At 37.0% G+C, this 27,306-nt stretch overlaps 3 protein-coding genes and 2 pseudogenes across 3 annotated transcripts; 1 reads left to right on the forward strand and 4 right to left on the reverse strand.

Annotated features, from left to right (window-relative positions):
- The first annotated feature begins 2,430 nt into the window (after nt 1–2,430).
- LOC124822666 (uncharacterized) lies at nt 2,431–3,624 on the forward strand (annotated as a pseudogene).
- A 479-nt stretch (nt 3,625–4,103) lies between these two features.
- On the reverse strand, nt 4,104–5,646 carry LOC148191051 (uncharacterized). The gene is made up of 7 exons (XM_088101718.1): nt 5,501–5,646; nt 5,158–5,417; nt 4,910–5,077; nt 4,724–4,828; nt 4,573–4,621; nt 4,395–4,490; nt 4,104–4,306 (listed from the first exon to the last, which is right to left on the reverse strand). Exons 4-7 carry the CDS (start codon nt 4,810–4,812, stop codon nt 4,217–4,219), a joined length of 324 nt encoding a protein of 107 aa, XP_087957844.1. The 5' UTR covers nt 4,813–4,828; nt 4,910–5,077; nt 5,158–5,417; nt 5,501–5,646; the 3' UTR covers nt 4,104–4,216.
- Nucleotides 5,647–7,601: 1,955 nt separating this feature from the next.
- LOC148191052 (uncharacterized) lies at nt 7,602–10,362 on the reverse strand. Its single transcript, XM_088101714.1, has 5 exons — nt 9,163–10,362; nt 8,955–9,081; nt 8,559–8,837; nt 8,372–8,476; nt 7,602–8,288 (listed from the first exon to the last, which is right to left on the reverse strand). The coding sequence occupies exons 1-5, from the start codon at nt 9,837–9,839 to the stop codon at nt 7,776–7,778; spliced, it is 1,701 nt and encodes a 566-aa protein (XP_087957840.1). The 5' UTR covers nt 9,840–10,362; the 3' UTR covers nt 7,602–7,775.
- Nucleotides 10,363–12,044: 1,682 nt separating this feature from the next.
- LOC148191053 (uncharacterized) lies at nt 12,045–15,881 on the reverse strand. The gene is made up of 4 exons (XM_088101713.1): nt 13,535–15,881; nt 13,149–13,457; nt 12,969–13,053; nt 12,045–12,876 (listed from the first exon to the last, which is right to left on the reverse strand). The coding sequence occupies exons 1-4, from the start codon at nt 15,835–15,837 to the stop codon at nt 12,142–12,144; spliced, it is 3,432 nt and encodes a 1,143-aa protein (XP_087957839.1). The 5' UTR covers nt 15,838–15,881; the 3' UTR covers nt 12,045–12,141.
- A 6,947-nt stretch (nt 15,882–22,828) lies between these two features.
- Nucleotides 22,829–24,950, reverse strand: LOC148191054 (uncharacterized; annotated as a pseudogene).
- Between the last annotated feature and the right edge of the window lie 2,356 nt (nt 24,951–27,306).

Here is a 27,306-nt window from a genome sequence, read left to right on the forward strand (position 1 = left end):
CATGAAAAAGAGCATTTGTTGGGTATTAACTGACTTTGTAAAACACTAAAGCATGTACACATCTTGATTGAACTCTTGGTCATAAGTTTGATTGAAGTTTTTACTTATCTAAAAAGAGGATTTTTGAATGAGTGAACCATCATATGAATTGGTTGGAGATTGAGTTACATCTTGTTTGCTTGAGGACAAGCAAAGTTCTAAGTTTGGGGTTGTGATAACAGTTGAAAAACTGTTATTTTCATGCTTAAAATTGATACTAAAAGCAACCTTTATACTTAGAAACTAGCTTGAAATCATGCTTTTCTTCATATTTTCAGAAATAAGAGAGCTGGACAGGTTTATGCTTGATTTCAGTGTTTTTGTGCAGGTTTTAAGGTGAATTTGGTGAAAGAAGTGAAGAAGGAGAGAGATGGAATCAGAAAAGACATCAAAAAGTGCAAAAGGAGAAGCCGAAGTCACCGCTCAGCGGCAGTTTACCGCTGAGCGGCACTCAGGAGCTTACGCGAGATCCGTTGAGGGGCAAAATGGCCGCTGAGGGGAAGAAATGACTCACGCACTTACCGCTGAGCGGTACTTTACCGCTGAGCGGCACTTTTATGGGCTTGGACCTAATTTTCTGTAATTTACGAATAATATATAAGCTTTAGGGTTTCCTAGGGTTAGGTATCTCTGGCTGGAACGAAGCAAACACTCTCTCTTCCACCCCTTTGAAGGAGGATCTTGGATGCTGAGGCTTCCTCTTCACCTTTTTAGGGTTTTATCTTTCATTCTTTCATTGTTATTCATCTAGGTTCACCATGAATATGGTGAACTAAACCCTATATGTTTGTTGGGGAATCAATGTAATCTTTTGAAGCTGTCATATATGGAATTTGTTTTTACATATTTTATTTAAGATCTATGCTTTCTTTCATCATTAGTTAGGGTTTTTCCTCTTTGCGTAATGCTTGCATTGTTTAACTCATTCGATGCATGATTATTGGTTTTGTCGATACGGGCGCGTACGGGGAAGTCTAGATCCGGGGAATTTCTCCCAATATCATATTTGTTGTCGTTAAGCTTCTGCACTTATGAACTGATCATTAGGAATGCTAGGAATTGTATGAACTCGTGATTAGGGAGAAGCCTTCTTGAAAGGTACTTTAGAGAGTGGCATTAACATTGATGATTTGAATGTTGAATTCCTAAAATATATGAGAGTGGATAAGATGAAATTGAACCCCAACAACATATTCATACATATATTTCATTGAAAGTGTTTATCTTTTGCTTTTGCCATTGATCAAAACTTCATGCATACATATTTAATTTTCGTCTTTTGCATATAAAATCCAAATATTTTGTCTTTAAGTCTTAGCTAATCAATAAACCACACAACTAAACTAGGCCGTGAGTCCTTTGGGAAGAACGATACTTGGTCTTACCAAGTTTATTACTTGAACGATTCGGTCATACTTGTCGATTGACAAACAAGTTTGTGACATCATATTTTGGTGTTCATAAATTTGTCCATCAAGTAGGAGGCAATGCTAAGCTATGGTTGAACTCTTTTCTAGACGATAGTTTCACTGTATGGGAAGTTGTGGTTGCAAAGTTTTTAAACAAGTACTTCCCACAATCTAAAGTCAACAAAGGGAAGCAAGATATATCTTCTTTCAGACAAGGCATGGAGGAGACATTAGGTCAAGCATGGGATCGGTATAAAAGTTTGTTGAGAAAAACTCCCACGCTTGGCTTTGATGAAGCAGCAGTAGTCCTACTTTTCCTTGGAGGTCTTGGTTCACAAACCAAGTTGATTTTACATGCCTGAGCTGGAGGTAATATTAAATGGAAGACTCTAGAGGCAGCAACCGAGTTGATAGATAATATGGATACTAATGATAACGAGTTGCATAGTGAAAGAGGAACTCCAATTCAACAAAAAAAGGTTCTACAATTGTAATCCAGTGATGCCTTGCTCGCTCAGAATAAAATCATAAGTCAATAGTTGGAGAATTTAACAAAGACACTTACACAATTGCCAAAGGAGCTAAGGGAGTTGCAGAGGTTCAACAGATGTGTGAATTATGTGGTGGTGCCCATATCAATGATCAATGCGCTTTTCCAGTGGAGGCTTTGGAAGATGTAAATTTCATGGCCAATCAATTTCCATATCGCCAAGGTAATTACAACCAAGGGTGGAAACCTCACCCTAGCATGGGTCAAGGTCAAGGACAAGCTGGACAAACTGGGCAATCAGGGCAATTCAATAGGCCACAACAGCAACCATCATTATGGCAACAAGTGTCTACACTCAATGAAAGATCAACAAAGTTGGAAGAAACTTTTCAACAATTTATGCAGGTAACTATTTCCAACCACAAGAGCACTAAAACGACCATTAGAAACTTGGAGATGCAAGTAGGCCAAATAGCTAAGAAATTGGAATATATGACTGATAAGAATTTTGAGGCTAATACTGAGGTTAACCCTAAGGAAGAGTGTAAAGTTTTAGTGAGTGTGGATGTTGAAAAAGTTGAGTATGAGAGAAAAGAAGAAAAAGAAGAGAGAGTAGAGAGAAAGGAAGAGAGAAAAGAAGAGAGAAAAGAGGAGGATGAGAGAAAAGAAAAAGAAGAGAAGAGAGAAGAGAAAAAAATTGAAAAAATTCTTCCTTATCCAAAAGATTGTGAGAGAATAGACAAAGTGAGACAATATGGGCATTGTAAAGATTTCTTCAATCAAATGGATGTTGATCTACTTGTGAATGAAGCATGTTAACAATTTTCAGCTTAGGTAAATCATATGAATCAAATCTCCAAAAGAAAAAGATATATTGATGAGGAGATTAATGAGTGCAAAGCTGTAAAGAAGAAACTATATCCTCCAAAAATTAAAGATCCAGGAAGTTTTACCATTCCTTGCATTATAGGGAAGGAAAAGATAAGGAAAGCCCTACTTGATTTAGGGTTAAGTGTCAATTTAATGCCTTTATCTATACTTGAGCGAATTGGAGATCTTAAAGTTAAGCCAACAGAGATGAATTTGCAAATAGCAGATGGATCTTCAAAGGAGCCTTATGGTGTAGTGGAAGATGTTATGGTTTGTGTAGGCAAAATACAATTCTTGGTGGATTTTGTGGTGATGGAGATGGAGGATGAAAGGATTCCTGTTATTCTTGGAAGACCGTTTATGAAAATGGCAAAGGTCATCATTGATGTAGATGAAGGAATTATAGTGCTTCAGGATCAAGAAAAAAGGGTGGTTGTTGATGTCTTCAAAGAAGAGTAGCAGATGCAAAAGGAGGAGGCTAGTCATAAAGCTACATGTCAAGATGTACCCATGACTAGCTCTAAAGATGCAAAGCCAGACTTCAAAGGTAAAAATTGTTTCTTGTCACAGGTTAGGGAAAAAGAAAAAGATGGCAAAGGAAGGACAGTTCATGATGACTTAATGCAAGCACAACCCACACTTGGTAAACATGTAAGATTCAAGAACAAGTTATGGGTTGTGAAAGACTATAAAGAGAATGGAGTGATAGAGATAGAATCTCCATATTCAAGAAGAGTCAAAGAGGTGGACCGAAAGCAGTTGATGAGTTGGTGTGATGACAAAAAGATGAACACCAACATTGAAGATGGAACTTGAACTTTACTGGGTCAAGCTAGTGACGTTAAAAGAGCACTTGCTGGGAGGCATCCCAGTGATTTAAAAACATTGATTTCTTTAGTTTTTATTTTTGGTTAATGTACATTAGTGCAGAAAGGGCTTTAAACGTCTGTTATTTTGGCTTTTTAACGTCCGACCTATACCCAACGTCTTTGTGGGTGACGTTAGTCAGACGTCCGGCCTGACACAACAGACGTCTATATAGACGTCCGTTATGTCAGGCCAGACGTCTATATAGACGTCCGTTGAAGCCACCCCGGACGTCTATATGCCTGAACGAGTTGTTTAGGGATTAGGGGGTTTGGACGTCCGTTTGTGCACTGCCAGACGTCTGTCAGTGCACTAACCGACGTCTACTGGGCATTTTTTTTTTAAAAATCAATTTATTTTTGCATTAAAACCACACCTGAAAAGCAGAAAATCGTCCCAGAACAATATATAGTATAGTATATTTGCATTTCATATAAAGAAAGTTCTACTTAATGTACAAAATAATCCAATACCAAAACTATCAATATATAAACTTATAAAACTAAAATTAAGCAATGTTCAACAACAAATAAAATTGTTCCTAACTCCATCTTTGCAGAAGATAAGTTGTCCACTCCTGCCTTATTTGCCTAATCGTGTCCTCTGGTATAGGAGATGTACTCTTGAAGCGCTGCAAAATTGAAGAAAGATTCATTATGGTTTCATATATGTTTAAAGATGAATTTGATTTGTAATGTATTCAAGGTATGCATCATTACCTCATTCCAGTCATCTGTAATGACAGTTCGAATGATGGTCTTAATCCAACACATGACATAGAAGCCACATTCCCATGAATCCTGTTGCTGGTTACACTAAAATGACAAACTAAATAGTCAAGAATTTAGATCATTCAATAACATAGAAAATGAATTAGAACTATAAATGATTTACAACCTTTGGATATAAAATTTGAACTAATTGACCTCGAGATTTACCAATAACTCTGTACAGATTGAAAACACAAAGTAAAATTATCATAACTATATTTATCATAAAAGTTTAAGGAGAACATCAAATTCAAAGTCATTTTTGGAGAAACACTTACCCTTGAAGCATGGTTCTCAAGTCATTTTTCATCTTCCTGTGCAACGAACAAAACCATATAATTTTACATTGTTTGGGAATGATGACCATCAGCTGCCAGTGCGACCTATCACGAAGGACAAATAGTTATTTAACTAAGTAATTAAGGAAACTTTAATAATGCACTTTTACATATAACAACACCTACCCATCAATGTATGGCACAAGGTATACGTCTCTTTTTTACTCATCCATCCATGTTTGCAAATAATGTTGTCTGTTTTCAAGTGTGTTACCAGAAGGTTGAATGGTCTGAGGTTCATCAAATCCGTACATGGAAGACCGACCTTGGTCTACAACGATTGTGTCCATGTACCTAAAACAACAAAGTTAAGTTGTTAGAAACTATAGGAATGAAAGAAAAAGAGATATGGAAGACAAAATTAACTATCTTACATGCACCACAGTTGAATGATGGAAATATTCAACATCCTGTCTCCCCCAATCACCTCCAATGCATCAGGCAATGTGATATATACTGGCACATGGCGGGGCAGACCAAATACTCTCAAATCCTAGTATAGTTCTAATGGTGCTCTCTTCAACCTGGGTAATCTTGTCATTAGCTTTGATAGAGGATCATCCTCTACTTCAGCCATGTCATCATCTTCATGTATGACTTTATCATGAATTGACTGCTTCTGAGGACGTGTGAACTGAAGATAAGAATTTCATCAAAGAGTTATCAACAAATATTTTTAAACTTAACATAGAAATACTAATAACAAAGACATTATACCTGTGGAGTAGCGATGTGTGACATGATCAATGCTCGAGGTCAAGCTATAAATGAGCCTATGGCCTCCCCCATAAAATTAATTTCTGGAGTGGGTACAGGCACCTGAGCCAGGGGATCCCGAATCTCGTCAATCGTCACACGCACGTGGTGGGGTAAATGGGAACACCATGAATAGTGAGCCCTCCCTCAAGCACTCGTTCGACAGCCACAATGCGTGGGGGATCCCCATCAACCAACAACTCATATTGACTGCTGTACTGAGTAGGTTCTACAGCAGAGCATGATCCTCTAGTGCTGACACGAGGTGGCGTGGGAGTTTCATCGGGTCCCGTGTTGCCCTGCTTCATGGAATGCAGGTTCTCTTCAAGCGCTCTTTCTATTTCTTTTTGTTCTTGTAGCTGCTCCATTCATCGTTGCTCGATTGATCTCATGCTTTGGTTGAGTCTTTCCTCCCATTGAAGATCCATCTGCCTTAGTGCCTCCTGACTCATTGATTGAGTGGTTTTCTGTGTGGGGCCAAAGTAGTCACGAAGACCAATCGCCCCAGGAACTCCACGTACACGTCCTGGGTGCTCGGGCTTTCCAATGGCTGTTGTTAGAATGTCGTCCCTACCTTGGCCAATAAATGTTCCCTGAGTCTGCTGCTCAACCAACTCATCCTGCACATAAAAAAACGAAGATACTTAGAAGACATGCTGTGATAGATACACAATCAAACAATGTTTAGAATTTGAACTTATAATTCTTTGTGAGATCAATGCTGTTGAGGATCAGATTTAGTCCGAGCAGCCTTCCACAGCTTGTACCAAGCAGGTGCAGGTGCAGGGTCCGGTGAGTCAAGTCTCAAGGCATCCTCTCTAGACTTTCTAAGTTTTTTCTCCAATTTTGCATAACCACCTCGTGATAACAAGTGTGGTGCATCGTTTAGCCTTTGTCTTTCTTGGGCGGCTAACCTTTTACCCTGTGAAACCATGTATATAAATAAGTGTAAAATCATAAGAACTCAATGAAAGGTTTGAAGTTGTTAAGAAACAAACCTTCCATTCCTCATACTCTCTAGATGCACGAAACTGTATCCAGTCCTCCTCTGTGAAGGTATACTGCTGACATGGATTTTGATCTTGTCTGTCTCTAAAGACATATAGTCGTGTCAGCCTTGTCTTGAAATCCCTCCATCTTTTCGCTATATGCGATAACACTTTCTTTCTAATTCGTATCGTGTTTGGAATATCATAATGTTGCTGTTTAAAACAAAACACATGTTATTGATTTGAAAAGATGAAAGAAATAAGTATATCAACAGTGTTGTAAGTAAACATACCTGAATATCTTGCCATAAGAGGTTCTTGTCGACCTCTGGGACGTCATCCCAAGTTGCATGAAGGATAGACACATGGGTTTTTGCTAACTTACCCAGATAACTCCTAAACCTATCAGCATTTGGCCCTAATGCCTGACCTGATCTGGGTCAATGTCGACATGTCTCCTCTGCCCATCAACACGTCCGGCTGTCACATCTGCCAATCGTGTGATGCCTCGACCACGTCTGGTCTGTCCCGATCCTGAGTCTGAGGCCGACATACCTAAAAAATTATACAAGGTTAGTAATACACTACAAGAAAAAAGTGTATTACATACAACAAAAATCCGTATATAAGACCAAAAATCCGTATATAATCTGTGTTTATTTACGGATTACATACGGACAAATATCCGTATATAATACCATCGTAGCTAAGTTTACATACGGATTTATCCGTATATAACTTATATACGAAAATTATATATGGATTTATCCGTATATAACTTATATACGGAAATATCCGTATATAATTTATATACGGAAATTATATACGGATTTTTTCGTATATAAGTTATATACGGATATATCCGTATATAATTTCCGTATATAAGTTATATACGGATATTTCCGTATATAGCTTATATACGGATAAATCCGTATATAACTTATATACGGAAATTATATATGGATTTTTCCGTATATAATGGTTTAACAAGAGCTAAATAAATTCTATGTATATAGCAGTTCTCCATGCACAATATACAAGCAGACCTGGACATTATACATTGCACATTGACATATAAATTTAATAAGGTTTTCATATACACTTAATCCACAAAGAAAACATTGTATATGAATACATAAATATTGTATAATGTAATTATAACTGCAACATTTGGTAAGTTCATAAACAGATTGTAGTTATGGTTCTAAATAAGTTCAACAGTAATGGAAATAAGTTCTATAAAATTCCTAATAATGCATGTAATCATCATTTCCATCTTCTGGTTGTTCATGTGGTGGTTGCTGGTGTGGTGGTTGCTGTTCTGGAGGTTGCTGTTCTGGTTGGACTGTATTGGGTACGTCATTTTGAACTTGAGGATTTTGAAGGTTTAAAAATTGTTGTGCAGCCGCGGCTGCTGAAGGCGGAAGGAATGGCAGGAGGACGCCAATAAAGCCTTCAAACTTTTGAAGCTGCTGACCATATTGTTCTAACTGCGATTTCAGGTTAACAATTTCTTCTGAATTTTGAGGTTGAGCAGTAGAAGATGCCTGTGTCTGTTGGATGTAACTATCAACACAGTCATCTTGGGAAGTGACATTTCCAATGCCGTATACGCGTCCCTTGTATTTTCCACCAGCAGCCTCTAACCAACATCGGTTTCTCAATCTTTCCTCCTCTACAGGGTCTAGAGGAGAAGATGTTGAGACACCAACAGATGCAGTCTCAGATCTAATTTGAGAAAATTTTGCAACAAATTGTTCCTGTTAAATGAATAAATATTATCATTACACATGAGGTTTAAAAAACGAAAATTTATAATGTGATAGAGTTAGTACAAACTTACATGGGTCCGCCTAGACCTTTCGTCCACAAATTCTCCCGTTGATTGACGAATATGTGTCTGCTGAAATATTTCATCAACATGCATAGACCGACCAAGCTCTTGTGACTGCAAACAAAAGGAGTTGTTAATAAATATTTGTAAAGTTTATGATTAAAAATATAAGAAAAAAAATGTACAAGTTATATACCAAACGAATAGCATGCTCATGCACGCTTATAGATCCTCCAGTGTGCAAACATCCACCCTTTTCAGATGTCCGATTCTTCTTTGCCGTTTCACACTTTTGTCTATAAAGTGGCATGTTCCACTTTTCCAAAAGAGCATTCCAAGTATCGTCCCCCAGCCAATCAGGTCTTTTTCCTAGAGTTCTAGCTTTTTTATACATCTCTGAGAGTCTATGAGATGCCTTGGTGTGATAATTTTTTTTGACCTTTTCCTCATCTTCAGGCTTCCATGAAACCTTTCTCTGTTGTTATAATAGAAATAATAGGTTTGAATAAGTATACAAGTTCAAAGTATAAATTAAATGCAGGACACCAACTATTGACTTGTAACAACAGGATTAGGAATGAAAAGTGTTTACCTTAAAACGTTCGAAGAAGACATCTCTGGTTGACTTAGGGATTGCACCCCATGTTAGCCATGGGTCATCAAACTGTTCCTTGGTGGTTGCTGTGATTGCCTTGGATGCAGTTTTTGTAGGATAAAACCTAAAACAAAATTAAACTCAAACATTACAATAATACAACAATGAATTGTGTATATATTAATTGAGTTATTTTTTTTCTTACCCTCCTCCAACGGGTGTAATCATTGGACGACTATTGGAACATTCTTCCATGTTATTGGCGGCTGAACTAGAATGTGGATCTGCATCCTCTACACCAGGTGATGCTGCAATATTTCTGGGAGTTGATGGGTTAGAACCAACATTGGGAGAGAGTGAAGCCTGAAGATAAGGAGGCACTTGGTATGGAGTGGGTGTCAAGCCAGGCACTTGTATTGGAGGTGGAAGAGATGTACCAATAGAGGTAGGTGAAGATGTAGGAACTTGATGTGGAGTGGGAGTGAAGGCAGGAACAACTAATGGAGGTGGAACAGATCTACCAGTAGAGGTAGAGGTAGGTGTAGTTGGTTGACTGGTTGAAGCAATTTCATTATTGAAACGTGTCATCAACTTCACTACGTAAGATTTCTTCCCCTTGCCCTTATCAGAATTTCCTGAAGGTGGAATAGGAGGGCCAGAAGGACCTGATGCCATATTCTTGAACATAATATATATTTTTATACAATAGAAGAAAAGAAAATTTAGAAATAGTACAATCAAAGATAAATGCAATAAAAATCTATTCTGTAACCAACTTGTGAGATAATATAATATTGTGATTGTGATAAAGGTATTTGGCAAGAATTTTTCAGCAACATAATATAATATTGTGATTGTGATGTGTGGAACTTGGTAGAACATATGGAATCACGTGAATAGTTTTTCACAGTAGTTTTCGCAGGTAAAGTATTTGCCAAGAAATTTTCAGCAAGATTTGGAATTAGTTATGTGAGATTTATTTATGAACGATTAATATTCTCAACCACCAAAAAGAGACATATCCGAATAACCAGCCAAATTGAAATTCAACTTAGAATCTCTAAGTTCAGATTGACAAGTAACTAATAGACATCTTTGGCAATTGACAGGAAACTAATACTTTGGATTAACTCAAATGCTAAACACTGAAACTCAAGTCTTGGGCTTTTATTACATTTGAGGTTACCCAATTGATTATTTTTGCTGCCATGATAGTTAAATTTATTTCTCAAAGAAAATGGAGAAGTATATAACTTAATCCAAGTGGTAAGATAACAAGATTGTTTTTCTTAAATGAACTTTTAGGGGTGACTAAGTGTTGTAAAGAGAGTAAGTGGTAGTATAGCTTGTGAGTCCACTGGCTTTAATTTGGATTAGTTGGAAACTGAGTTGACTTCTCCACGTGAAGGATCTAAGACAAATAAAAAAGAATTCTAACTACTAACATGATATTATAAAGTTGTTATTAATAGAAAAATGATCAAGAATGGTAATTAGAAAATGGAACTGTTAAATTGGTCATTTTGGGCTCTCAACAGTTCTGAGTGTTCCATCTTTTCATCTTCTTCTATGAGAGAAAAACGCAAGAGTGCAGAGAACATGGGTGGAGAATGAAAGAAGAAATGGTGCAGGGGTGAGAGGCTTGGCAGAAGAAAATTTAGAGATGATCCTAAGTAGAAAAATACCACATTCAGAGAGCTGGAAGAAGGAAGCAAACTGATGTTATGTTTGGGAAGGAAGCACACAGCCAAGAGGCAGCAGCTACCACTTGTTTGTTCCTTTTACTTTGAGTATTTTACTTCAAGAGAACTGTAGTTTACTGCTCTACTGCAACACTCAAACCTGCAAGTGTTTGGTTCTTAACTCTAGGACTGAACAGGAGAGTAAGAGTCTATTGCATACAACGCTGGTTTGTATCCAAACAGGTACTATGACAACATATGATGATTACTTCACTGTTTAGGTTGATGCTAGGATCCTCAGCGACATCATAATCAATTCATAACAGATCAACAATGACGTAAAATTATTGCAGAAGGGCATTGTCAGTTAGGCTCTACTTTGGTTTTCAGCTCAGCATTATAACGGGAGACTATTCATGATGAACATAAAGTAATTTTATGGCACTCGAAATTTAATGTTCTTTTTCGTTTTATTTATCATTTCACTGGAAGGCTCCTCATCCCCACCCTCCTCTTCTCCGAAAATACCATAAAACATGATTTACAAGGAGGCACCGAATGAAAATCAACCACAGCCCCAAAAAGGAAACCCAAAAGTACTAAAATATGTTGGATTCATAGACATTTCGGAGATTATAACTTCTTAAGAACACTATAGAAGGTGATACTCGACTAACTTTAATTGTTTATATTGTGTTTGGTTTCTGAAAAGAGAAATAAAGTGAATGGAAATAGGACAGAAACAAGTTGAAAAAGAGAGAAATAAGTAAAAGATAAAATTGAATGTTCAGTGATTTGATAGAGTAGAAATGGGAGAGAAATAGAGACATAACCTTTTGAAAGTTCTATAATTTGATAGAAAATAGGAAGAGATAGAGGGGGTGAATATATGTATGCAACAAATAATATAGTGGTCCCCGAATTTATTTCTTTTCTCCTTTCCCTCTATCAAACGCTCAAAATTCTTCCCCCTCCTTCTCCATCCTTCCCCTCCACTCCACCAAAAGACACCCTTACTGAACGTTTTGAGGGCAAACAATGGTAAAAATCAGATCCCATCTAAACTATTCACCAGAAATTCCAACATGCAAGAAAGAAGTTAAATTCATCTGTTGTTAATCAATCTACTACAGCAGCTACCAACATTCTGTATTTTAGTTTCTTGTATTTTGTTGCTGTAATTTTAATTCTGTTTCCATATTTGAATTTTTTCTGTTTTCTGTTTTTACTGTTTACTGTATTTTCGTTTTTTGTATTTTCGTTTTTCTGTATTTTCTGTTTTCTGTTCCAGAATTGTTTTTATTGTTTCATGTTGCTTTAATTTCATTTTCACTATACCAATTTCGTTTAATGTTAAGACTGAGGTTTTTGCAATAAAACTGAGGTATTTGCAATAAAACTCTATTAGTAAATGTTTAATGTAAAGACTTACATTCATAAGAACTTAAGATTGTGGACAACATTATAAATGCAACAAAAATAAGGAGGAACACACCCTAACTCTATTCAGTGCTAGAACTATGAAATTCATCTTCATTGTCATCTTCACCTTGTTCCTCTGCATTGCATTCTTCTGATTCCGTTGTTTCTTCATCTATCTGCCCTTGAAATGATGAAATATTGTTAGGGTTCACTTCTTCAAGACCAGCGTCTACATCTTGTAATCGGACTACTTCTTCAACATCAATGACATCATTAACATGTGACATTTCCTCCACTTGGTATGGCACATCGGCTTCTACATCATTCGAATCAATGCGACCTCTAGGCTTGGTTTTTATCGCAACACACCAACCTCGTTTGTCCGTGCGTGATGTAGGATATGGTACATAATACACTTGTTGTACATTATGTGAAATTATAAAAGGATCAAACAACACATATCTTTTATCCATTCGAATATCCACAATGCCATACTTTGAATCCACCCTTGTACCTACTCTGGATGGATCAAACCAATCACAATAAAATAATACAATTTTCTTTTCTGTGGTTGTTGAATTGTATTCCAACTCAAAAATGTGTTTAATGACACCATAGAAATCATCTTGACCTCCTTCTGTTAGCCCTTTAACATGAACCCCACTATTTATTGTCTTCTTGCCCTGACTCCATGCATGGGTATGAAATTTGTATCCATTAGCAAAGAATGTATGCCATTCCTTTACACACCTTAAAGGACCAAGTGATAAATCTCTAAGATGTTGGTTCCTCACACTTAAAGGATCGTTATGAACCTAAAACCATTCAGGATATCAACCTATTCAACAATGTAATGATTAAAGAATTAAGGAAGAAATGAATGTGTTAGAATGATAGGAAGTCGTACTTTTTGCCTGAACCACAATGGGAAATTAGCATGTATGTATGTCGAACTGTTTGACTCAGATAGTTGATAGGTATGTAAGAATGACCTGTTGACATGTATGACGAGATTAGATCAAAGACAATGCATGTAATCAAATGAAATAACCTCCGATGGGTAATATAATTGATTTTGGAGGCTTACTGAAGGTAAGGTTCAACTTCATTGCAATTGATCAATACATGAACATGAGCTGATCTCAATTCTTCATCACTTAGCCAATGTGTTGATTCCCTCCCAGAATGACGGCTAGGTTGGTCAAACACTGATAATGTTGTCGTTAGGCTTTCTATTTGAATGTCTACTTCATTTCTACTGGTTTGTGGTGTTAACATGAAGTGTTTGAAATAGTGGGAACAAAAATGAGTTGTTTCTCTGTGCAAGTATGATGCGCAAATAGATCCTTCAACCCTAGCTTTATTCTTTACTGAACGTTTAGCATATCCCATGAACCTACAAATTTGAAACTGATATGTTAGGATTTTTGAATTATGCCTACTAAATTGAACGATAAGATGTCATATTGTCACCTTTCAAATGGGTACATCCACCTATAGTGGACTAGTCCACCAAGTCGTGCCTCATATGGAAGATGGATAGGGAGATGTTCCATAGAATCAAAGAATGAAGGAGGAAATATTCTCTCCATCTTGCACAGAATGAGAGGAATGTTTTCTTCCATCTTCGCTAGGTCATCCTTGTTCAATGTAGTACAACACAAATCTCTAAAGAAATGACTTATCTCTGTAATGGGATTGAGAACATGAGACGGTAAAGAACTAAACGCAATAGGAAGTAAGCATTCCATAAACACATGGCAGTCATGGCTTTTCATCCCAATGAGCTTTCCCCTATTCACATCAACACACCTTGACAAGTTAGAAGAATATCCATCAGGCATCCTAAGAGCTTTTACCCAATGACAGACTTCTTTTGTTTGATCTGCTGAAAGTGTATAATTTGCTTTTGGCTTATACATGTTTCCATTGGTATGCCTTTTTAGCTCCAAATCTTTTCGTCTACAGTACAAAGCTATATCCATTCTTGCCTTCTCATTGTCTTTTGTCTTCCCCACAACATTCATCACAGTATTAAAGATGTTGTCAAAGAATTTTTTTTCAATGTGCATGAAATCAAGATTATGCCTTAACAAATTATCCTTCCAATAGGGTAGATCCCAAAAGATGCTTTTTTTTGTCCAATTATGCCACTCACCGTATCCATCAATTCTTGGTGCACCATTTTCAGTTATTTTAGGATAACCATTGATTATATTCCAAACTTCTGCTCCCGTAAGATATGGTGGTGCGTCATCCATCTCCACTTCCCCCTTCTTGAAAGCATTCCTATTCCTCCTAAAGGCATGGTCATTCGGTAAAAACCTCCGATGGGAGTCAAACCACGAATTTTTTGCCCCATGATATAATCTAAAAGCGTTTGTATGCTCCATGCAATGTGGGCATGCCAGTTTACCATGAGTGCTCCAGCCGGACAACATACCATAAGCAGGAAAATCATTAATTGTCCACATTAGCATGGCCCTCAAAATAAAGTTTTGTTTCCTTGAAATATCATATGTTATCACACCCGTCCACAGCTTCTTCAATTCGTCTATCAAGGGCTCTAAGTACACATCTATGCCAACCTTTGGATTGAATGGCCCAGGAATGAGACATGTTAAGAACATGTAAGGTTTAGACATGCACATTTCTGGAGGAAGATTATAAGGAGTGACAATAACTGGCCAACATGAATATGGTATATTTGATGCCTGTACATATGGGTTAAAACCGTCAGAGCATAAACCGAGTCGAACGTTGCGTGGCTCGATACCAAAGTCAGGATATACTCTATCAAAGTGCTTCCAAGCCTCTCCATCGCATGGATGACGCAAAACACCATTCGTCGACATGTTCTGATAGTGCCATGTCATTTGTCCTGCAGTTTGTGTTGAGGCATACATTCTTTGTAGTCTGGGAATTAATGGCAAATAGAACATTGATTTCATAGGAACTTGTTTGCTAGTAGTTGCTCCCGTGTTACGTGGTTGATATCTTGGCTTTCCACAAAATTTGCATTCAAGCAATGCGCCATCATTCTTACCATATTCATTATCATAGAAGAGCATGCAACCATCCACGCAACAATCAATCCTCTGCGATTGTAATCCCAACTTTGATACACACTTTTTTGCATCGTAGTATGTTTTAGGCAAACCTGATTTGATGGGTGTTGCATCCATAACCATTTTTGCAATAAAATCTATGCATTGGTTAGGAATATTCCAATTTGACTTGCAAGCTAATAGTCTGACACACATCGATAATTTCGAGTCTGATGCTCCTTCATACAACGGCTGGTTTGCATCCAACAAAAAATTAAAAAACCTTTGTGTCTCTTCATTTGGAGCCTCTTCAATGTTATTAGAAGTAGATGCTTGGCACGACTCATTTTGCCTAAGAGCATCATGCACCATGTCTTCCATTGTTTGAAATTGGTTAATTTGACCACCTTCCGTCTCTACAGCCATCGAACTTTCATGATTCTGTACATGATCTTCTGGCAATCTTTCCCCATGATCCTCCCAAATGAAATAATTAGGCTTGAAACCGTTCTTGTAAAGGTGAACCTTTACAACTCTTTCGTGCAGAATTTTTGTACAATCGCACTTTAAACATGGACATCGAAGACCCCCGTCTCTACGATAACGTTCTTGTTCACAAGCTTTACTTATAAACTCTTCAACACCCAATACAAAAGACTCTTTCAAAGCACCTCTTCCTCTATGACACCTATCGTACATCCATGAACGATTTGGTTGAGCATCATCCATGTTCTGTACATAAATCGATTACAAAACAATTAGCCAATGGTTAATACACGTCTCCATAGTAGGACACGTGCCGTATCAAATGGCTTCCTAAACAATAACCTAAAAAATTCTTAAGTCTAGGTAGGCTAAAATGTGCATGGAATGGGGTAATTCGGGGTTCAGACATCATTAAAGAAAGATAATAAAATGCACTAAACAGTACTGGAATAAGAGAAATGTTAAATCAGTGGTGATACCAAATTTGAGAGCTAACTAGTCAAAACTAGTGTTTTTGGGGGATTGTTGGGGTATTTTTCTGCACAAATTGGACATAACAAAGTCTGATTTTGATTTCGGCTAATTCTGAGCTATTTGATAGCTTGAACAAGTTTAAAATGGTGTTTAAAAGTTGCTAGCAGATTTCAATTAGTAATATCTTGGCCTAAGTGCAGACTTGTGTCTTAAACCATCATATTTTGAGTTATATTAGGAAGTGGCAAGGTCAATTTGAGTAGCAATCTGTTTTTAACTCATTTTAGAGTTTTAACACGTTTCAAATCACTAATTAAAGTTGCTGAAGTGATTCATTTCGAGTTTAAGCCACTTGTGTGCAAATTTGAGTTTCAAACCACCAAAACCAAGCCAATTTTCTGGTGCAGTGTTGAAAACTGAATCTGTTTTGATGAATGTACTTTGAAATCCAATTTGGCTTGCAGCAATCTGTTCTAGCACCTTTTTTAGGATCCATTTGAGTGCCTACTTCTGTTGTAAACCTATTTTTATTGCTTTTGAGCTTTTGGCCTCTTAAATTGTCAAGTTCAAGTCAAATTTTGGTGTTGAAACTGGTGCAGATTTTTAATCTGTTTGGTCAGTGTTTTGGATGATTGCAATGGTGTTGTGAAGTCCAATTGGAGCATTCAAGTTGCAGAACCCTTTCCCTACCAAGGTAGCATCTTAGGAAGTGGAGAGGAACCTGAATTTGTGAATTCAAGTGTGCTGTCCACCAAACGTCAAATTTGCTGGAAGAAATTTTCTCTACTAGTTAGAGACAAAAAAAAACTTACGCTGGAAAGAGGGAAGGACATAATGGCTGGTCGGATTTTTGGCTATAAGAGAGTGGCAGTAGTATAGAGAGGAGACGGGCCTGTTAGAGGAGTCTCTCTTCCAGGAGAAGTCACAGAGAGTTTTTCCAGAGTTCCAACTAGAAAGGAGTCTTAGAGGAGGAGAGTTTCAATAGAGTTCCAGAGGGTAGACGATCCTGGGAGGAGGCTCTGGCCTCTTTCTCTTCCTTTTCCAATAGCAAGTTTTCGGTTTTCCAATTTCCAAACACAGTGCGACCCTCTCGTCACTGGTTATACAACTAATTAAGCTTAGTTATATATATGTTTAGGGTTAGTTAGTACAATCTAATGAATGTGTATACCCATTCCCTGTTCAACCCTTCTATAATCCCTTATACCCCTATACCACCATTATTCTTCCCAAATAATTTACCCTTAAACTCACTATGACCCCTGGAATCATCTCCACCCTAAAACCAACTATATTTCCTACTTACAATATTCATTGCATGCCGTAAACTTTTAATATATAATATGTATCAATGTACAAGTTCTAGTATAACTTAGAGTGATTAATTAAGGTTTCAATATAGATCATTGTTCAACTTTTTATATAACTTAGAGTTATTAAACTTTTTATATAAAGGGTTACTCATATTTTAACACAACTTAGAATGACTAAGATTTTTATATTTTAATATAGAAGGTTGTACAACTTTTAGTACTAATTTAGAGCAGTTTATTAATGCGTGACTTTTAACATAACTCAGAGATTTATAACTTTAAGTGCAAGTGATTAATATCTTACATAGATCCATGTACAACCAAACATAGTTAAAGAAAAGTGCCTCTCTGCACCAGTACAACCTTATGTGCATTCCATGGATGATAAAGACAAAAACATACAATAAAGTTTTAAATGTAAATATGAAAAATGCTGATAGAAAGCATTTATAACAGATGCAGAGGATACAAAATGGAATAAAAATATGAGAGAGAGATAGAAAGTACCGCAAGCCCTTAACTGCACCCTAACTTGCAGACGGCAGTATTGGATATGATCTTTTCACAACACCTACAATGTAAAATGCAAGCACCATTTCTGTAAACATCTTTAAAATACTTGACAGCTAGAAAAGAAAAACAAGAAACAGAATCCACACATTCAGAAGACACTAATACAAATTAACCAAAAGAGGCTAGAATAAAATATTTCATACCAACAAGTTTCTTCTCAATCTCTTCATTGTGTATTTGCTGAGGTAAAAGAGGGTATAAGGAAGGCAGGCCTGAAGGAATTAGTAAATCTAACTATTCCAAATGACGTACTTCCCACGTCAATTGTTTTTTTCCAAGGGTCGTCCAGTAACATTAGCACAACAAGAAAAGAAGGAAGAGGATGCCCTATTTAGGAGATTAGAAGAAAGGACTTCAGGGGAGAAAAAGCTAAGGATCATGTCCAAACCCTTTTGGCAGGATCTTCGGACCATATCAAATCACTACCCTTCATAGCAATTGAGTGGTGTTTCTAGTATGCAGCAATTGTTTCTAGATATATGATAGGTTCACTGGAGAAGTCTATACTAGGATAAATAAATAAAGGAGGTAGTTAAAACCTCCTGCAACTGTAACAGACTAGTATATATATACTGTGTTTTAGGCTGTTATTGGATTATTGAACTAACTAGCCTAGCTATAGTTATAAATGCAAAAAATCACCTCTCCCGTGGTGTTTTATATGTTTAAGAAACTGTGGACCCTTTATGTACGATATTTTATCATTCAACCAACTACAATCAATCATCAACAACCAACTACAACAATCATCATCAACCTTTCGATCAAGTATAGTCAAATAAAACAACAACCAGTTGTAGCAATCATCATCATCATCATACTGTAATTAGCTTAAGCTGAAGTGATGTTGATAGGTACGAGAGGTGATAATGAAAACAATAATGGTAGTAAAATGATTTTAAAGAGAACATTAAGTTTATTTTATCTCAGGGTTACTTCAATATATACACAAAATTTCTGCATGAGAGAGCATTAAGTGTTTCTTACAGAGATGATGGAGTAAACTATGGGAAAACTACTGCACCTGATTCTAAATTACTTGAGAAAAGATATATGGACTTCAATATTTTGGAAAAGCAACCTTTGAGTAGTTTAAAATGGTTTGATTATTGTTTTACAGAAGTAAATCCTAGAAAGGTTGTCACAGACCTAGAAGAACTTGGAATGTTGCTTCACTATGGCAGAAGCGGAGTACTGTCCTAGTACATCTTTTTGGGGTATCGGATGCTATAGCAAGAAACTTACTCTGCCACTTTGACAGGCTAAATATCAGGAATTATATACTTATGGGCCCTCCATTTGACAACTTATTTGATCTGGCAAGGAGGGGACATCATATAACAACAGTCAAATTATTTTATTATTTAATTACTTTTTAAATGTTTTTAAAATATTTTTAGAACTTAAAGGACCTTTTACAATAAAATAATTTAAGAAAATATATAAAAAAAATGAAAATCTCTGCATAAATTGATAAACTAAGAGGGCTTGTTTAAAGGAGTGAGGAGTTGAACTTTTAGTATTATAGTGACTACTTTCAAACTAAAAAAGATTGAAGTAGATGGTTTCTCCTCTCATCTGCAATAAAATTTGAAGTGAATAGTAAAAAAAAGGTGGAAATGGTAGTGGCAAAGGAAGTGATAGGAAACACAAGATATGATGGAATCATATATCTCCCTATTATTGATTCAGAAATGAGGGACAGTGAATGTGTGTACTGGACACCCATAAGTAATAAGAAACACAAGAAAATGATGGATGCTAAAGCCATCTTCTTCACTGCTGAAAGGATCAGCTACCTTGGTGACAAGACAAACCCCAAAATGAAATCAGAATGCTATAATATTACCAAGGCCATGCACATTCCACAGAGAAGAACCAATACTGTTAAAAACATTTCACTGTCCATAAATAGCACCAGAGTAGTTTCTGACAGTATACTACAAACAAAATTAGACATCAGAAACCTATCATGCAAAACAGAAATGCCACAGCCAAAATGTTTCAGTACTAGATTTTCTTATAAAACATCAAAGCTAACACTCAAATACTATTATGATACTAACAAGTTTTCATGTCATACCTAAACTAGAATCACATTTATAAAAGCTAATTTCCATTACAAGAACAAGGAGAGCAAACCCCTGGCCTAAAACATCTATGTCCCTCCTGGTGAACACAAGGTACTTAGTTTTTGCTTTTATTTTTCCCAGCAAAAAGGAGGATCTTAGGGGTGGAACCAACTCACTGATCATAACCTATTATATTATTTTATTTTATTTGGTTGGTGTTATCTAAAGTCAACCACCTAACCTGAACTTGAACGTCAATAAGTAAATGTTTTATTTAACTTCCCCTTTTGTTAGTGTCCTAAACTTTTGTCTTGCCTTTGATGGCAATGTTGCACCTTTTCAATGATCTAAAGTGAAAAAGTGTTGTGGGATATTTCCATGCGCTTTCACTGGTTGAAACTCCATTAGGTAGTCTGATGTTGGAGATGATATGCACCCCAAAGAAAAAAGGACAACCCCTCCTTGGTAAGATCATCATTTATCAAACCCCATCATAGGAATTTACAAGAAAGAATCCTTTATAGTATCATTCATATGAAACAAAGCTTATGATATGAAGGAAAAAATGAATTATGAAGCAAGCCGAATTGCCCCATTGTACTCTGTTACCTTATGCTTATGATATGTCCTTTAGTTCTTTTTTTATTATCAATACAATTATTCTTTTCCCCTCAATTATAAATCTTACATCCACATATTACTGTTCAGCAGCAATTGGTCGCCCATTACCATGCTGGAATTACTTTGAAGAAAACTCATTCATGGAGGGAAATTAAAAACCCAACTACATTGCATACAAAACCGAGCAAGAGAGGAAATTAAAAACACCTTTTTGTGGTTCCTTCGGCCTTCGCAGCACTAAGTTCAATGTCTCAGGTTAAACTGCAACACAGCAGCCTCAATCGATGCCTCGTCAAAATCCAACTACGTCTTCTAGACGAACCAAAAATGGGGCAATGAAAATAAAATCAACACACATTAGGTTTCAATTTTAAAGATTTCTACCCATTACAGATTACCATTAACATGAACGAAAACAAGAATCACTTACCAGATTTAGGGCTCCAGAGAAGAATGATTTACAGCTGCTGAGAGGAGGGCTCCAGACGATCCAGAGGGGAGGTGACTGAAGGTTTGAGACGAAGGTTTGACACGAGAGCTGATTGAAGGTTGGAGAGGAGAGCTGAATCAATGGTTGATGAAGGATTGATGAAGATGACTCCACAGAGAAGAGGGTTGGAGAGTAAGAGAGTTCGAGAGAGAACAAAGTTCTAGAGTTCGAGAGAGAGAAGAAAGTTCTAGAGTTCGAGAGAGAGAGAACATAGTTAGGGTTCGAGAAAGGGAAAAACGCTTCTTCAGCCAGCATCCAATTAATCAGAAAAATAAAATTTTAAAAAAAATAATTTCCCATATCCGTATATAATATCCGCAGTTAACAATTTCATTTTAACTGCATACGGATACTACGGGTTATATACAGATATATCCTTCGATAATTTTCCCGCCACCACGCGCAAATTTTATATACGGAATTTATATACGGAAAATTCCGTATATAAATATCCATATATAATATCCGTATATAAAGCTTTTTCTGGTATCCGTATATAACTTTCGTACATAATTCCTCATTTATATACGGATGTAAATCCGTATATAATTTTCCGTATGTAATTTCATTATTTCTTGTAGTGATAATTCAATTTTGATGAACATAAATATAAAGTCAATACAAAAATATCACAACCTATTAAGATATTGTTTTCTCCCAAATCCCTTCATTGTGATCACTACGAATTGCCTGAATGACATCGGCAACGTCATCAACTGGGTCTTCAATGGGTCTAGATGCAACAGATGTTGTCTCAAGTATATCAAGAGAATCGTCATCATCATGTCCATGCATGTTTTTTCCTTCTAAAACCACTGACCATTTTTTATTCGCTGCATCATTTACGTAAAATATTTGTCTTGCTTGACTAGCCATGATAAATGGTTCATCAGTGTAATTCATCTTGTTCAAGTCTACCAATGTGAAACCAAAGTCACCTATCATGACACCAGAATTTATATCAACCCATTTACACTTGAAAACTGGGACTCTAAAAGTGACATAATCAACTTCCCATATTTCTTGTATTATTCCAAAATAACTCATCGATGTTGTGATTGGATTTTTGTCTTTAGAACTAGCAAAGTGGACAGCCTCAGCTTGTAGTGTGACGCCACTATTTTGAACTCTACTTTTGTCATCTTCTACCTTTGTCTGAAAAGAAATATTGTTTATATAGTACCCACCATATGTAATGACATCTGCGTTCGGTCCACGAGATAACCTCAATAAACTTTCAGAAACATGTGGAGTCGCATAAATCTTTTTCTTAAACCATTGTAAGAAGGTTTTCACATGTTCACTAAGATGCCATTTTTCACTCATTCTTGGGTTTGCTGCCTTTATTTCATTAACGTGGTCAGAAATGTAAGGAATCACATCAACAGTGTTGTTTAAGATGTACAAATGAGCTTGGTCAACTTCTTTTCTGCTAACACTTTGAATTCTCACACCTCGAACACCCTTACCTTCACATTTTCCTTCATGTATGCTCTTGGGAAGACCCACTGGTTCACAAGATGACATATAACTTGAACAAAATTCAATGGCTTCCTCTACAATGTATCGCTCTATGATTGAAGCTTCTAGTCTATACTGATTCTTGACATATCCCTTTAAGATCTTCATGTATCTCTCAACTGGGTACATCCACCTTAAGAAGACCGACCCACATATTCAAATTTCTTTGACTAGATGAACAATCGAATGTACCATGATATAAAAAAAAAAAGTGGAAAATACATCTTCAATTGACATAGTAGTCTTATTCCTTCATTTTCCAATTCATCTAAGCCTCGAGGGTCAACAACTTTCTTGCAAATCATTAAAGAAAAAACTCAGGCGTGTTAGAATACCCCTAACAGAAGGACGTAATATGCCTCGAATAACAACAGGTAACAATTGTTGCATCAATACATGACAATCGTGGGACTTTAAACCAACTAACTTTAACTCTTGCATAGAAACAAGGTTACTAATATTTGAAGAATAACCTTGTGGAACCTTCACACTTAAACAGTTACAAAAACTTTGTTTTTCTTTTTTAGAAAGTGTGTGACAGGCTAGGGGCAGATAGGTGCATCTTCCTATTATCTGTGGATGTAACTCAGATCGGATTCCCATGTCATCCAAATCTTGTCGTGCTTTTATTCCATCTTTGCTCTTCCCTTTGACGTTTAATAAAGTTCCGATGACACTGTCACAAACATTTTTTTCAACGTGCATCACATCAATACAATGTCTAACATCAAGTTGACACCAATATGGAAGCTTAAAAAATATTGATCGTTTCTTCCAAATGTTTTTTGCAAGGGTACTTTTATGATGTTTTCCAAACACAATGTCAATGTTTTTGACTTCGTTGTACACCTCTTCACCATTCCGGGGTCTGCACACAACCTCATCCTCAGCACTTCCATTAAATGCTTTTTTCAATCTACGATAAGGGTGATTACGAGGAAGGAATTTTCGATGTCTTGTATATACCGTCTTCTGTCCATGCTTCAATTGAAGGTAACTAGTGTTTTCTTCACATATGGGACATGCAAAATGACCTTTAATACTATAACCGCTCAAGTTTCCATACGCTGTGAAATCATTTATAGTGCAAAACAACGTTGCACGCAAACGGAACTGTTCCTGAACATGTGAATCAAACACGTCGACCCCTTCTTCCCACAACAATTTCAAATCTTTAAATAAAGGTTTTAAGTAAACATCAATGTCATTTCCAGGTTGTCTAGGACCCAATATCATCATGGACAACATCACATATGTTCTCTTCATGCACAACATAGGAGAAAGATTGTAAATCATCAACATAACTGGCCATGAACTGTGTTTGCTACTTAAGTTTCCATAAGGATTCATACCATCAGTTGCAAGTGCAAGTCTTAAGTTTCTTGGATCTGCACCAAACTCTAGAAATTTTTCATCAATCTTTTTCCATTGGGGTGAATCAGCAGGGTGTCGAAGAAGATTATCGCACTTTCTTTCGTCAAAGTACCATTTATGGTTCTTTGCATCTTCTTTAACAGAAAACATACGTTTGAACCTAGGTATTATAGGCAAATACCACATCACCTTAGCAGGTGCACCATCATTACCTTCATCAGCAGTGTTTCTACTGTCAGATTTCTTTTTAAAACGGGATAAACCACATGTTGGACAATACTTTAGCGAAGCAAACTCCTTTGTGTACAAAACACAATCATTAGGACAAGCATGTATCTTTTGATATTCAAGACCCATTGGACATAAAAAAAAATTTGCCTCGTAATTACGAATAGGTAGAGTATTATTTTCTGGAAGCATCTCCTTTAACAACTCCAACAACTCGGTGAAAATTTTATCGGTCCATCCATTCCTTGCTTTTAAACTAAACAACTTTAAAGTTGCAGACAGACGTGTAAAGTTCGAGCATCCGGGGAACAACAGTTGCTCTGAATCATTTATAAGAGAATCATACAAATTAGCTCTTCCAAAATTATCTTCACCGACATCATGTATCATGTCCTCTAAATGATCACTCATCCATTCTTCCACATAATCCGTTCCTCGTGACGTGGTAGGCTGGTCCAATACTTCTCCATGCCAAGTCCCAACAGTATAAGTCCTCATGATGCCAAAAATTAATAGATGGTCACGCACATTGCCTGAGTCTTGCCGTAAGTGATTAAGACAATGCACACAAGGACAAAAATATGTCCCGTTCACAGACTTAGCATTTTGTTGAACGTATTGCAAGAACTCCGAAACACCCTTATCATATTCTTCACTGATGCGTCGTTCATTCATCCAGCTTCGATCCATTCTATGTTCGTAAAATCATCAGTTTAAGTTTTTAACTCTCACAAGGTTAGGCCCTACCCATTCAAAAAAATTAATTTTCATAATTTGCTAAGACATGTGCAAAGAAGTCTACATCATAAATTTGATAAAATTTCGGCAGCATTTCGCATTGGTCTCCGAAATACACGAAATGAGAGTAGTCAACGATGACCACAATCAAATATGCATCTGGAGAACAACACAAATACTGAACCGAAATTTTATCAATCTTATCCATAGACTCCAACTTACATGTTATTGCAAATTATGAAAATTAATTTTCTCAAACTGTCCAATCGGACAATTCAAAATTTAACACAAACGATTAAAAGATTAATCGTTTGTGTTAAATTTAAAACGGGAACTAAGGGTCACTCAATGATTTAATACCTATAATCTAACATGAAAATTATAATAACACAACTAATACATGCATATTCAAAAGCCAATAACACATGCAGACCTTAAAGTCAAAAACATGCATACACTAAACCGACGTGTACAATATTATAGACGTCTGCCCCCCGCCCCCCACAATGGACGTTTAAGAGGCTGAACACCATTAACTCTTCAACTACCCTGTCAGCAACTTAGACGTCCGTTCTGGAGGGGGCCGGACGTCTATAATATTATAGACGTCGGGGCCCCTCTAACGGACGTTTAAGAGGCTGAAGCAATGAACTCTTCAACTTCCCTGGTAGCCGCTTAAACGTCCGTTCTTCGGGGGGCGGACGTCTATAATATTATAGACGTCCGGCCCCTCCAGAACAGACGTCTAAGTTGATGACAAGGTAGTTGAAGAGTTAATGGTGTTCAGCCTCTAAACGTTCGTTGTGGGGGGGGGGGGGCGGACGTCTATAATATTATACACGTCGGGGCCCCTCCAACGGACGTTTAAGTAGCGGTTCTAAGAGTTAACTTTATCAGCCTCTTAAACGTCCATTGCAGGGGCCCCGACGTGTATAATATTATAGACGTCCGCCCCCCCCCCCCCACAACGAACGTTTAGAGGCTGAACACCATTAACTCTTCAACTACCTTGTCATCAACTTAGACGTCTGTTCTGGAGGGGCCGGACGTCTATAATATTATAGACGTCCGCCCCCCGAAGAACGGACGTTTAAGCGGCTACCAGGGAAGTTGAAGAGTTCATTGCTTCAGCCTCTTAAACGTCCGTTAGAGGGGCCCCGACGTCTATAATATTATAGACGTCCGGCCCCCTCCAGAACGGACGTCTACAGTCCCACTTATTTACGAATATGCCACCGGTCAATTATTTACGTTGGTATTTTTGTGGACGGACGTCTATTGGGTGACGTTACAGGCCAATTCTGCACTAGTGGTAATTTTATAAACTTTGGACATTTTTGTATGTTGAGACTTTTGGTTATAGAATCTACTGATGGATGCTAGGTGGTTAAGTATCTATTGAAGGATACTAGATGTGTTACACCTACTCATGGGTGTTGGTAAGAAAGGTTTGCACCTACTGATGGCTGTTGGTGGGTTTTTGGTCAGGCTCGTGACGTTAAACAAGTGCTACCTGGGAGGCAACCCAGTTGATTGACTTTATTTTTGTTTGTTTTGATTCTGCTTTAGTTGCATGATAGGGATTGAATGTTTGAGTGAGGTAAGAGACTAAATGCTTGGAGTGAGTAAGAGGGAAGAGTATAGGACACCTAGGGCAAGCTAGGAAGAAGGAAAGCAAGTCACGCAAATGCCGCTCAGTAGTAATTTCCGCTAAGCGGTAACACTGCAGACTTGGGGTTTTACTGTTTGGTCCATATTGGCTTAGCGGGAGTAGGGCCCATTAGGGTATTTTTATATCCTAGGGTGCGGTTTTGCTTCTATTTTCAGATCTACCTCTTCACACACACTCTCAAGTATTTTTCTAAGAGTTCTCTCCAGTTTTCCCTCTTCCCCCTTTATAAAATCTCACTTTCACTCACTTTCTCACTAGGGATCCATTCAAGTTTGGGGTTTATGAGAGCACTGCAATTGGGGGTTGTTTTCTTCAAATTCCTAAAGCATTTTTCATTCATCTAGCATCTCCACCCAAGTAAGTTCAAGCATTTTTAATTCTAGGATTCTTGAAAGCATGAATTTATATGAACATAGTAGTTTATGCATGATTCTTTAGGGATTTTGATTTTTATGCATGATTTGATGAATTAATTACTGTTTGAACCGATTAAAATGCTTGATTTGGGTCTAGAACTAAGAAGATTGCATGTGGATGGAGAATAGGACTTTCAAAAAGAGATTTTGAAAAATCTTCAAAATCGTCGCTCAGCGGAAATTTCCCCTGACCGCGATTCTGGCATAGTTGCTTTTATGG

The sequence above is a fragment of the Vigna umbellata genome, chromosome 11 (genome assembly GCF_029865625.1).
Source record: "Vigna umbellata cultivar VRB3 chromosome 11, Vumbellata_1.0, whole genome shotgun sequence".
In the NCBI taxonomy this organism is placed as follows: domain Eukaryota; kingdom Viridiplantae; phylum Streptophyta; class Magnoliopsida; order Fabales; family Fabaceae; genus Vigna; species Vigna umbellata.